General features: G+C 57.6%; 1 protein-coding gene across 3 annotated transcripts in view; it reads left to right on the forward strand.

The window, feature by feature from the left end:
• Positions 1–143: 143 nt before the first annotated feature.
• Positions 144–13472, forward strand: part of RAB40C (RAB40C, member RAS oncogene family) — a 29049-nt gene continuing 15720 nt past the window's right edge. The window contains exons 1-2 of one of the 3 annotated variants that reach the window (XM_029220113.1): positions 144–353; positions 1114–1332. In XM_029220113.1, coding sequence (XP_029075946.1) covers positions 1191–1332 — 142 coding nt within the window. In that variant the 5' untranslated portion in view covers positions 144–353; positions 1114–1190. Of the gene's footprint in view, positions 354–982; positions 1022–1113; positions 1333–13472 lie in introns of those variants that run through there. The other 2 variants (XM_029220112.1, XM_029220114.1) reach the window with 2 other exon arrangements.

Here is a 13472-nt window from a genome sequence, read left to right on the forward strand (position 1 = left end):
CCGCCCCCACCTTACCCCACCGCCCCCACCTTACCCCACCGCCCCCATGCGAGAACGGAAGTCCCGCCTCCTAGGCCACTCCGAGCGCCGATTGGCCGCCTTCATCCCGCCACGCCCTGCCACGCCCTCGCCGCGCCCCCGCCGCGGGACAGCGGCTTCCGAGAGTGCTGTTCTGGGTGGGCCCCGCTGTTCTCTCCGGGGTCTCTGTGGGAGCAGCGGCCACAGCTTTCTAGGGGGTTCAGTATTGCTGGACCCAGCCGCGTCACCTCAACTCGGGGACAGCCACCATCCTGCTCCGTCTGCGGAAGGAAGGGGGCGTATGCAAACAACCTGGAGTTCCAAGTTCCTGATTGGTGAGCGTCTCGGAAGGGAGCGGGAAGCTCGGGGTGAGCAGGGCGGGCTTAAAGGGCTGTGATCGACGTGCGGACGGTCCAGTGGCTCTGGGAAGATCGGCAGCGGTGGCCAATGGCGAAGGAGAGGGGGCGGGCGAGGGCCGTGAGGAGTTGCGGGGGCAGTGGGCGGGGTTGCTGGTGAGTCTGGGATGCTCTGCGGGAAGCGACGGGGGCGGTAGTGCTGTGACGGACGTGCAGGCGGACCACTGTTTCTGGGAAAGCGGGAGGCGAAGGGCCAATGGCGACGGCTGGAAGGAGGGGCGGGGCGACGATGGGACGGGGCAACCGGAGGCTTCTCTGAGCTGCGTGGGAAGCGGTGGGGGCGGGGTATCTGTGATGGACGTGCGCACGGGCCAATGGCCGCGGGAAGGGGGCAGTGGGTGACCTATGGCAACAGTGTGGTGGCGGGGCGGTGACGGGGCGGGGCGAGCGGAGGTCTCGCAGCGAAGTCTGGGAAGCGGGGAGGGGGCTGGGGCGCTAGTGGTGCTGACGGACGTGGGCAACGGCCAATGGTCGCGGGAAAGGAGGTGGCAGGCGGCCAATGGCGGCGTGCGGGGCGGGGCGGAGCGGCGGGTCTGCGCGGCGCCGTGCGGGAAGCGGCGGGGCGGCGGCGGCGGCGCTGAGGCTGAGTAAGAAGAGTCCAGGCGGGGGCGGTGGAACAGGTGCGGGCGGGGCGGCCTCGCCGTCCGCCGGCCCCGCTTACCCGCGTCGGCGCCCGCAGGTCGGTCGGAGGCCTCCGCCGCCGGGCTCCGCGGCGCAGTGGGCATGCGGGCGAGGCCCGCGCGCGCGTGAGCGACGATGGGGACGCAGGGCAGCCCGGTCAAGAGCTACGACTACCTGCTCAAGTTCCTGCTGGTGGGCGACAGCGACGTGGGCAAGGGTGAGATCCTGGAGAGCCTGCAGGACGGCGCGGCCGAGTCCCCGTACGCCTACAGTAATGGTAAGGCCGACCGGCGGGCCGCTGCGCGCACCTGGCGCCGCCCGGCGACCTGCCGTCCGCCTGGTCTCGAGCCGGGGCCGGGCGGGGGCCGGGGGAGCAGCGACCCGAGCTCGCCGAGGCCCTCTGGGGCCCGCAGCGTCTTTGGGGGCGGAGATTTGGCCGCGGGCCTCCAGAGGAAGAAGGGCTTTTCTTTGGTCGCGGGTCCGCACCAGGTGTGCATACCTGGGTGTACTCAAAGGCAAGCCGTTGGCTCAGGGCTCAGAGCATCAATGCCTTGTGCTGGAGGAAGATAACCGTTCCTGACGGGATTAAATGTTCTCTCCAGATTTCTGGACGTGTGGCCAAAATACACAGCAAATACCCGTCACTGGCACCTGCCTGAGCTCTCCTCAGATTCCGCAGTTGAAGGGGCCAGTGCGGCCCTGTGGCCGGTACCCCTGCCCTGCGGCCCCTCCCAGGCTCACGGGCCCTCCTTCCCCGAGGACCTTCGTGCTCCTGGCTGGGCTGTCTTTCCTGACGAATTCTGCTTCTTGGCGTCCTCATTCTGCACACCCTTTGTGGCTTTGTGTCTTGGGCTGTTGTCGGTCCCGCCTGACCACCGCGAGCGGCGACTGTTTGCTAAACTGCTTGCCTGTAGCAGCCGAGAGTGTGGGCGCTGCTTTCCCACCCTTTCGTTTTAGGACTCGTTAGGGTCGTGGGGTTACCTGGGCTGGCCGAGCACCCTTCCTGCTGGGGGCTGTGCCGCCTCCCCGAGCACATGCTCCCAGCCCCAGCGAAGGACAGGAAAGCAGGGCCCTGGGTTCGTTTTAGGGGCGGGAGGGAAAGCGGGAGGTCTCCGGGGCTGAGCCAGCCCCTTCGCCGCCACTGCCAGGTGTTCCTCCAGATGCAGATGGTGGGCGCTTGAGTTGCCTCCCCAGAGGTGCTGTTGCTTCCCGGAGCCCCACGCCCAGGAAGCTGGCAGTGTGTGTCCGGCAGAGCGTGAGGGCCTAGGCTCCATCAGGGCGGCAGCGGTTTCCCAGGACGTGATCACTGCTTCCGAGGGTCCTCTAGCCGGGTGCAGCGAGTGCTTGGGGACACACAGCCACAGGTGGAGAGGGGGACCCGCCTCCTGTCCCCGCTGTCAGGGAGTGATGTGTTGCCGCACTTCCTGTGACATGTTGACCGAAGCAGGGCTGAGGCCTGCCTGAGGTGGTGGAGACGGAGGGACTCACAATGACCTGGGCCAGCGGGACGGCCGTCTGCCAGACCGGTGAGGAGAGCCCCCTCTTAGACAGTCCTTTCGGTCAGGGCATCAGCTCGCTCCCCTCGGGAGCTCTGATTTCCTTTCTCTTAATACCCAGTAGTGGTCTGAGGGGAGGGGTCTGTGCCCGCGTCAGGACTTAGCAGCGGTGGCGGCGGCGGCGTTGTCAAGGCTCCTGAGGGCCGGCCGCTGGCTAGTTAGGCTCAGAGCATGGGCAGCAGGAGTCTGCATGGTGGAAGCTGGCAGGAGGGAGGGCCAGGCTCTGGAAGCAGCTTCTCCCCAGCGCAGCGCCAGACTCTGTTCCATGCTGGTGGGCCCTTGGGGCGCCAGGCTAGTGTTGGCACAGAGGCAGCATTCCGGGTGCGCCCTGGAGCTCGGGAAGTGCTCTGCTGCCATGCTTGGGCCCTTCCCACTCTACCGAGGGCGGTGAACAGCCTCGGTTAAGGCAATTCCATTCTCCGTACCCTGGTTCCCAAGAGTTTTCACATGGAGGGTTGGGGGCCTACAGGAAAACACATCGTGGTTGATGTGCCCACGTCCTGGAAGGCTAGAGAGTGGGCATAACTCCATCCTCGCTGTCCAGTCCTCGGGGTCAGTGTTGGTGGGAGCTCGCCTCCTTTGAGCCCAGGGCGTGGGGGAGGGAAGGAAGGAAGGAAGGAGGTCTGATGGCCAGAGGATCAACGTGACTGTGACGGGTGTGCACAAAACATGGCCAGTGTGGAGGTCTTCCCTGAACCTGTGGGGCCTGCTGGCTGTTTCTGTTTCTGGGACCCAGCGATGCTGTGTGCCTGCGCCCCAGCGTGCCAGTGCGTCACCATGTCCCTGGACAGTTCCAGGTGTTTCTCTGGCTGGAAGTTGGTTTCTGTCCTCAGTGAAGATCTAAGGGAAACTGCATCTTCAGACGCTCTCGTGCTGGACTGTGCACGCCTGGTGTTTTCTCCACTGCTTTGTCCCCAGTGCGAGCTTGAGAGCTGCACACAGGAGGCGCAGGGAGCAGCTTGGTGTGGCACCCCTGTGCTGATGGTCACCACGCAACCCCTCCCAGTCCCTTCTCTTTCTCTGTGCTTGCCTGGGTGCCGGTGTCTGGATCTCACCCATTTTTCTGGGTGGTTTTTTTGGGTTTGCCTTTCCTCTGGTAGGTGCGAGGTTCTGAGGTGAGGTGTGGGCCCAAATGTGATGTGTGCCAGGCACTCCTCATCCTTTGCTCCCCACCACCCTGGACGAGACACCAGTATCCTCCCATTTTATAGGTGAAGAACCGAGGCTCAGGCAGCGCTGAGCAGCTGGGCGCTGAGCTCCCCCAGTTAAAGTCTGGCTGCCAGGAGCCCGGCACTGTGGTTGCGGGGGTGACCCCTTCTCACCACTCACTCTTGGGCCCTTACCCTCGCCTCCACCCTGGGCCTGGGCCTGGCTCCTCTCTCTGATGACCACAACCCTCCCCTCCAGCGCTTCCTGTCCTCAGTGCATCCCAAGCTGAGCTCTTTCTTTTCTCCCTGCACTTTCTTGCCCTCCTGGCATCTCTGTCCCAGGTCCTGGGGCCCCTCCCTCTGCTCTGGGGCCTAGGACCAGTCACCAAGGCCCATTTGTTCTAACTTCACTGCAGTGCTCCTGCTCTGCCTGCCTCTCTCCTGGGTGTGCCAGCAGAGCAGAGCCCCAAGAGTGCCCAGGGTCAGCCACTAACCAGGACAGCAAACCACCAGTTTCCAGAGAAGTTTCTGGAAGCCAGACAGGGTCACACGTAGACTCATCTGCACGCCTGGCGGGATTCCTCTAGTCTGCCCCTTTGTGGGAGGCACTCACGTGCTACATGTGGTGTAAAGACCAACCTACCCTACCCAAGAGGATGGCAGGCTTTGAGGGATGGATTTTGGTACCTGCTTTGGATTATGCTAGTTACGTTGATTTGTAATTTGGATAGGCATGGCTTTTGCTAGATTTTCAGGTAATAGTTAAGTGTGTAGCTAGAATATTTTCAGTTTTAGAAAGCCTTTCCCCAGCTTTCAGCACATGCCGTAAGTTTGAGCAGAGGACAGCGAAGGCTTCAGTGGCAGGCGCGGGCAGCGCAGAGCTGGTCTCCCTCGAGGGGTTGCGTGGTCCTAGCAACACTGCTGTGTTGTGTCGTGCACACATGATATCATTGTTTCCATCAGCAAGAGTGTTTGTGGCTTGGATGATGAACCAGGTAGAAGTGTGTTTCAGGAAGGAAATCCTAAGAGGGGGTGGGGAAGCAGGTGGGAAGGGTCCTGGGGCACTTTTGGCTCCTGTTCTCTTTGAATTGGAATTGGCAAGGTGCATGGTGGCTGGTCCGTGAAGAGCTGGCCACTTACCTGGTCTGGGCCTGGGCGGGGGAGGAGGAGGAGGAGGCAGGGTTGCAGCCAGGCCGGGGAGCGGGGAGCATCTAGTGTGGGGACACGCCGCTTACAGGGTGTCGTGGGGCCTGGGGCCACATCAGTCAGGGCGTCGTCCATCAGGCGCTTGGAGAAAGTGGGGAAGGTCTCAGTGTCCGGCACCCTTGCTTGGAGTGAGCTGCAAAAGGAATGCGCGAAGGGAGGGAGAGATGGCGGGTGGGCCTGGATTTACTGCCCTGGGCACTCGGGAGAAGGGCGTTGGGACTGAGTGCAGGCATCAGAGACCGAGATGGGGCCGTCTGCGCCAAAACCGGGTGTGCGGGGTCACCCTTAGTGTGGGAAGGTGGGCCGTTTAAGTCCTTTGGGAATGAGCTGGGAAATAAAAGTGAATAAAGTGAACTTGAACTCTGAGGGTAAGGTGGTAACCTAGGTTTTCCGGTCACGACTGGGGTCTGATAGTGACGGACAGACTCCGGTGTCCACAGTGCTGCACGATTTTCTTCTGCGGAGGTCAGAATGTCCAGGACCTCGTTGGCTGTGGACATATGTCTTTCAGAAGGTAGAGGAGGGACAGGGGAACAGAGGTAACGGGGTAAACTGATGCTGATGGAGGCGGTGGGGCGTGATCAGGCAGCCTCGGCTCTTCACGGCCCTTTGGCTAGAACGCAGAAGAGGGAAGCTGTTCACACAGGAGGAGGGCTGCTTGGCAGACAGGCTTCCAGAATCGTGAGGAGGGAAGGAAAGTGAGAAGGAGTCTAACCAAGGTTTAGCCAAGGAGTGCAGAGGGTGTGGTGTCAGGAGGCCAGCATACAGAGAGGAAGCCCCCATCCCCAGAGAGGAAGAACAGAGTGGAGAAGGCCCGAGGCCTGGACATGGACCGGCTCTCCACAGGCAGCCAGGTGCCAGGTCTGGGCGAGGGAGTCAGTGTCACCCCGGGGCAAAGGTCTTGGCTGGTGATAAACACGTTTGTGAGCCCCGGAGGCCACCCGGTGTGTTCTGTGAATCAGAGCACAGCACTGTGGTCCCTGGGGTTGGGCAGATGCGCTGGGACTGAAGCGGTTCTTGAGGGAGTAAGCTGAGCTGTCGCCGGCCTGCACCTTCCCGGGCAGTGGTTGTCCATCACCTGGGCAGAGGTAGGGTGGGTGCCTGCAGATGAGGTCTGTTGCGACATCTTGCTGGGAGGGCTGATAACAAGGACATAAGATGCTTTGTGCAGCCTTGGAACACGGAGATGCCTAACAGGGTGCTGAGGGTCTGTGTTTAGGTCCAGAAGCCACCACGGAGGATTTGGGAGCTCCAACTCGGCAGCAGCGTTGCCTGACCACTTGGCCCACCTGCCGCTGTTGGCCATTGCCTCCTAAGCCCTGGGCTGGTGTGGCTTATAGCAGTCCCCTAGTTTTAGCCAGTTGTTTTGCATTGATCTCTGCTTCCCCTTGTTTAGGCCTCTCTCTCTTCCTGGGTCCGATGTTGTTGGTCCTCAAACTGCTGGAGTGTGTTGGGAGCTGAGTCTGATTTTCCTGCTGACATAGTTGGAGCAGGAGGAGGTGTGTCCCTGAGCACGGGCTCCGGTGCGGCGTGGCCGGCAGAGGCCCCTTTCAGCGCGGCCCATGCTCACTGGCTCACACATGCACAGGCACACGCATGCGCAGGGACACACATGCACACAGTTTTGTGCACACGGCTTGGGTCCCAGTCGGCAGCGATGAGGCCCCTCAACAAGTAGGAACAGCTTGATTGTGTTGTCATTGCTGGGAGTATCTTCCATACTTCAAGTCACTTGGCAACACGTAGACCCTTCAGAGAGGAGGTCCTGGTGAAGAATACATGGAAGATGTTTAACCTTAAAATCCAGCAGGATGGAACATTCACCCAGGAGCTCCTCATAGAGCAAGTCTGATGGCGCTTGCCATCTTGCCGGGGGACTCAGCAGCCTGTGTCCGAAGCTGTGAGACACTTCCCTTTCCACCAAGTGATCAAGAGCCTATCCTAGGGAACATAAGGGGACACAAGTGGAGAAAAGCAAGGCTTTTTTTTTTTTGCGGTACACGGGCCTCTCACTGTTGTGGCCTCTCCCGCTGCAGAGCACAGGCTCTGGATGCGCAGGCTCAGTGGCCATGGCTCACGGGCCCAGCCGCTCCGCGGCATGTGGGATCTTCCCAGACCGGGGCACGAACCCGTGTCCCCTGCATCGGCAGGCGGACTCTCAACCACTGTGCCACCAGGGAAGCCCTTTTTTTTTTTTTTTAATAAAAATGAAAAACTTGAAGCAGCCCAGGGGTCTGGCAGGGGACATATGGTATATCTGTAGAGTGAGATATTATAGGGCCTTTAAAAATGCTGGTTTGGAACAATATTTAATGAATATTCAATGATATGGGGAAATCTCTCTGTTATCTTGTTAAGTGGGGAAAAAAAGCATGTCGAATTACATAGTGTATAAATGTATGTAAGATGAAGGACAGAATCGTCGAGTGAAATCTAGGAGAATGTTAATGGTAACCTTTGAGTTTTGGGGTTATGAGTAGTTGTGTTTGTTTGTTTTTATAATGTTCCGTGTTTCGCCAGGTGTCGTGTGCGAAGTGTGCTTGCTCTTTATGGACGGCAGAAAGCTTTTGCTTTGGTTTGGTCTGGTGTGGTTTTTAAGGCATTGAGGAAACCAGCCCACAAACTGCCCTCAAGCTGCTCCCCATCCCATGTGCCAGCATACAAGGACGTCTTGAATTGTATGAGGTGCCTCTGTGTCCTCTCTGTTCCTGAGCAGCCCTGGCGGCAGGCTGGCACATGCACCCGTGGTGCCGACCCCGTCTGGAGAAGGGCAGGTGCTGGAGCCAGCAGATCGTCCTTGTCCCTAGAACGTCCGCGTGGTCAGCACGTTAAATGTGATTCTCTCGTGCCCCTTCGGGTCCCCACTGGCCTGCTTCTTGTGCCTCTGTGTTCCTTTTGCCAGCACTTTCTGTAAGTGGAACCATACAGCACGGCCTTTCTCATCTGCTCATTCAGCTCAGCAAGTCCATTCACATTCGCATACTGCAGCGAGTGCCGTCCTATCCCTGATGGCACTCCTGTGCACGCAGGCACCCGGTTTGTTTGTCCATTTACCTATCAATACGGTTTGGGTTTCCTGATTTTGGCTACTGTGAATGATGCTGCTATGAACATTCTTGTACAAATCCTTTAAAATTAAAAAAATATATTTTTTTTGTGGTGAAATACACATTTATCATGTTGGCCCTTTTGTAAGTGTCTGGTTCAGTGATATGAGACATTCAAACGCACAAATCCTCATGTGTACGTGTCTCTGGGAGTGGGGTTGCTGGCCATGTGTGTGTCTGCTTCCCGTACAGGGAGTGGTCAGACTGGGTCCTGAAGTGACCTTTCATTTTGAGTCCCTACCAGCAACACGTAGAGTTCTGTGGCTCTACATCTTGGCCAGCCTCGGCTGTTGTCAGCCTCTTTCCCTTTTAATCAGCTTTACTGAGGTGTAATTTATGTAACCCAGAACCTGTATCTGTGTAAGGCCTGCAGTTCAGTGGCTGTGCTGACAGGTGCAGTCACCTGAGAAGCCATCACCTCCCTCCACTCTTTGCAGACTACACCCCCTGCCCCAGACCTGGCCACCGCTGACCTTTACATCACAGACTGGTTTGCATTTCTGGTGTTTTTCTATGAGCGGAACGGTGTATAGTTGTGTGTGGCTTCTTTCTTTCCCCGTGTCGTGTGGGTTTCGGCCACGTCGCTGTGTGTAGTTGTGCCTCCTTTGTGTGCAGCGTTCCACACGTGAGGACGGCAGTGTATTCATCTACTCTGCACATGGGCTTTGGGAGACTTTCCGTGTTTGGGTCACTCTGAGTAGTGCTGCTGTGAAAATTCTCACACGTGTTTTTGGTGAGTGAGTGTCTGTGTTTCTGTATGGGAAGCAGTGAGGGGTGGGATTGCTGGGCTGCAGGTGCAGCCTTAGTAGATACCACCCAGTGGTCCAGAGCAGTTAAGCAGTTTCTATCCCGTCAGGAGGGTATGAGAGTTGTGTTCGCTCTATATCCTGCTTCCGTCCTCGCCATGCTGAGGGCCATACAGCATTCCATCCTGTGGATCACCTCCTGTTAAATCCTCCCAGTGGGTGGATTTTTAGCCTGTATTGAGTCTGTTTATAATAGAAAACGATGCTGAGGTGAATACCGTCGGTTACTGGTACCCTGGGACGTTCCCTCTCTGTTGCTGCTGTACCTCGTCATCTTACTGTTCTGTAGGTGTAGTGATCAGTCACAGTGTAGGACCAAGGTCCCTGTTCCTTTGCTGGCTATGAACAGAGGGCTGTCCCAGCTTCTCAGGGTCACCTGCACTCTTCACCATGTTCCTCTCCTCCACCTCCAAAGCCAGGTCAGCCCTCCTTCCATCTCATCTGTCAGACTCGCCGGCAAAGGGTCCCCACTCTGAGGGCTCCAGATGACATTGGGCCCACCCGGGTAACCAAGGGTCCTCTCCCTTCTTGAGGCCCATAACCCATCACATCTGCAAAGCCCCTCTGCCCTGTGGGAAGCATGTCCCCAGGTTCCAGGGACTAGGACTCTCCCACCACAGCCTGATGAAAGGTTCTTTTTGTTATTTTGTGTTGGTAGGGTTTTACAGGCTGGTCGGAGGAGTGCACGTTTGCATTTCTGCGAGATGCTGCCAGGATTAGTTAACTGCTGTGGACTGAACATGTGTCCCCCCAAATTCACACACTTACACCTGACTTTCAGGTGGTGGTCTTAGGAGGTGGGGCCTTCAGGAGGTGATCAGGTCAGGAGGGCGCATTGTTGTCCTTGTAAAAGAGACCCTGGAGAGTTCCCTCACCCCCTCTGCCCCTGAGGACACAGCGGGAAGCCGCCCCACCAGGCACAGAATCTGCAGCCACTGTGGTCTTGGACTCCCAGTCTCCAGACAGTGGGAGATAAATGTCTGCTGTTTGGAAGTCCCAGTCTGTGGAATTCAACCCAACCAAGAAATACCACAAACTGAGTGGCCTAAAACAGCACCTACTTATTAGCGCCCAGTTCCTGTGGGTCAGGAATCTGGGCATGGCTTGGCCGGGCCTCACAGGGCCTCTGTCTCTCACAGGCTGTGCTCAGGTGTGGGCTGGGGCGGAATCCCTTCTGAGCTTATGTGGTTGTCGGCAGCAGCCGGCCACCCTCCTTCCTGGCCATGGGCCTCTCCCCGGCACGGCTTGCTTCACGGAGCAGCAGGACAGTCCCGTGCAATGTGATCACGGAGGGGACGTCGTCACTCGGCCCTATTCCAAGGGTCAGAAGCCAGTCTCAGATCCCACTACCCTCGGGAGGGGCATGTTTGGGGTGGGAGTGCCGGGAGGCGGGACCTGTGCCCACCTGCTAGTGCCCACACACTGTTCTGAGACCCTCCTCTGTCTCCATGCACACCGTGGTGCGAGGTGTGTGGCCTTGACAGAGGCCTGTGCTGTGGCCTCCCCCTTGGGAGGATGCATAAAGGATGGTCAGGCATGTCCAGGAGGACCGCTTAGCCTAGGGCTGCCTGCACGGCAGTGTGTGGGTCCCAGACACTCCTGTGTGTCTGCCTGTGTCACTGGAAGTTTTTTCTGGTTCCAAGAGGACCTAGACATTTTTTTGTTTTTGTCTGTCTCTGGGAACTTGGCGGGACCTTATTTTCCCTCCCTAAGGAGTAACACTAAGAACAGTGGCTGCCTGTCTTGAGTTTGGGAGCAGCGCCCTGACGCTGTGCGTTGGCTTCGTGTTGGAAATGCATGGGGAGCCTGACTGGGTCCAGGAGGCGAGGTCTGGGAGCTCTACTGGAAGACCAACTCCTCCAGCGTGGGGACTGAGCTGCGTCTGCAGCGCCCCCGTGAAACCGCGGGCTCCCCTGCTGCCTGCAAGGGCGTGTGCTTGGGGCCACGCTGCCCGGGAGCTGCGTGCCAGTTTCAGGTGCTGGATTTAATACTGCAGAGGAAGGCATTGATTAACATTTTCTCTTTCATTCCTAACTCAGTCTTTTATCACTCAGTTTTTGTTCTTTGTTATGAATTTTTAACAAGTTGTCCTGTGGCTTTTCATGTTGTTGGAAAGTAGCTAGATGGTTAGGCACTTAGTGTTGACTGAACAGACATAAAGACAGAAGAGAGGTTGGGGGATGTGCTGTGTGGTGGGATGTCCCTCCTTGCCATTCCCTGCAGGTGGGTCTGAGTTGAGCCTGGACAGGTATGTGGGAAATGCCTCCACCCAGGGTCAGTCAGGCTGTGCCTAGTGGTCTTCATTCTCACTGGCTCCTGCTCCCTAGGAGTGATGGACAACTAGACCTTGAAACATCTGCAGTCTTGGTTTGTACACACAAGCTGAAGCTGCGAACTAACTTGGTTTGTTCCCTTTGCCCTGATTACCTTGTAATTTCCTAGGGGTGGAGCGAAGATGAATTTTCTAGGGGTCTTTTGTTCTGAGTTGGTGCCAACAGATGTGGAAAGTGTGACTCCTGAGGGAGGACCGGCCGTGCGGGAGAAAAGGAGCCCAAGGAACGTGGCTTCTGCACCAGGTCAGGTTGTCCTTGACAGGCTGGAGCCGTGGCTGTGGATGCCCCACTCAGGTGGAAACGCCCCATACCCGAATGTGGGAGGCTGCAAAGACAGGGGTGTGTCCTGCTGGTCAGTGCCACCCAGCGCTCAGCCTTCCTCCTGTGTGTCCCTGTCTCGGGGGGCCTGTGGGGGTGCCCGGTAGACTCCCCAAATCACTAGGATGTGAGCAGCTGTCAAGATGAGACTTGAGGAATTCCCTGGTGGCGCAGTGGTTAAGAATCCGCCTGCCAATGCAGGGTTCGAGCCCTGGTCCGGGAAGATCCCACATGCTGCGGAGCAACTAAGCCCATGTGCCGCAACTACTGAACCTGCGCTCTAGAGCCCATGAGTCACAACTGCTGAGCCCACGTGCCACAACTCCTGAAGCCCACACGCCTAGAGCCCGTGCTCCGCAGCAAGAGAAACCACCACAATGAAAAACCTGCACACCACAATGAAGAGTAGCCCCCGTTCTCCGCAACTAGAGAAAGCCTGCGCACAGCAACGAAGACCCAACACAGCCAAACAAACTAAATAAATAAATAAAAGAAAGAAAATATTTGTTAAAAGTCTTTTAAAAAAAAGATGAAACTTGAGTGACCTTTTTGGTAGCCTTCTTCCTTCTGCCTCCCCCATCTCTTGAGTCTGTGCTCTGAAGCACCTCTTGCACAGGCGGCAGCATCAGCAGCCAGGCAGTTACAGTGCTCCTGCCTCTCCAGCCTGTCACGTTTTCCCAGAGCTGGTGAGCTGCTTGGTGCTTAGCTCCTCCCTGCTGGGTGCAAGGCCAGCGATGCAGAAATGGGGTAGGAGGCCGGCAGGACCAGTGCTCTGCAGCATCCCCTTTACTGTCCTGAAAAGGAGTGAAGTTAGTAGATCATCTGTTCTACCCACACTAGGAACTAAAACACACACATACGTATACATACTTCGGTAATGTAAAGGAGGAAGAAAGGGGTGCAGTGGGATGTCGTAAGATCGTTTGTGGTTAAGCAAGTCAGTGCTTGGGGACAGTTGTACTAGATGCTGAGAAAGTGACGAGGAAAATGTACCTGATATAGGTATTACTGTGGGTGATGTGATTTTTTTTCCAAAATGGTGAACAATTCTCGTTAAAATTCTGAACAAACAAGACACAGTCTCCTGTGATTCACAAGGTGGAAGCATCCCTGCAAAACGTGGTGTGAGGGTGGGGCCCACACGTTGTGCGGGGCCGGCCAGGGTCTCGGCACAGAGTGCGAGCCACCAGTGCTGCGCCGTGAATACCCAGCCGGTAGGGACGCGTCGGTGGGAATCTGAATGCTCAGGCTGCAGGCCCTGGGCGGGTGCTGCCTGAGACAGCTGGGTGCCTGGTGGACAGTAGAAGTTTAAAAAGCCTCTTGTGTCAAGTGAATTGCACTCCTTTCAGAAACCCCATGAAACAGTAGGAAGACCTTCTTAACAACTTGTGAACACCTCAGGTGACAGGGGCTGACAGTCTGGGAGGTGCAGAGAGCTGAAGCCTGGGCTGTGAGGGGCCAGCAGGGACCCCCGAGCCAGGGGCCAAGTGGCTGCGCAGCCCCCAGTGGGGACACAGGAGGTCTACTCTGGCCCCTGGTGGCCTCCCGAGCCCTGTGTCCATCAAGGGAGTGTCTACAGTCCTAGTGCCTGAGGCCTGGTCACCTGGGAACCCCTCCTCGTGTGTGAGCTGCCCCCGCCCCCTTGCGCACCGGGCAGCTGCCCCAGCTCCTGAGAGCTGGTTTGTGTTCTCAGCAGTCCTGCCTGTGCTGTGCAGGGTGTTAGATGCTTTCCGCGAAGCGTCTGTTCCTCGCGTTCTCAAGCGCGGGTGGGGTGAGGCGAGGGAGGTTCTGCAACAGCAGATGTTGAGACCTAAGGGCTGTCGGAGCTGGTTCAGCCGCGGAGTCTGGCTGGCGCCATCCTTGCCTACAGGAGGAGCTGCCTCTTCGGGCAGGCCTCTCTTTGGACTTGCTTTGTCAGTATTTTCTATGAATTTATAAAGCAC

This window comes from Monodon monoceros, unplaced genomic scaffold (genome assembly GCF_005190385.1).
Source record: "Monodon monoceros isolate NGI ecotype Baffin Bay Population unplaced genomic scaffold, NGI_Narwhal_1 Super_Scaffold_13, whole genome shotgun sequence".
NCBI lineage: Eukaryota > Metazoa > Chordata > Mammalia > Artiodactyla > Monodontidae > Monodon > Monodon monoceros.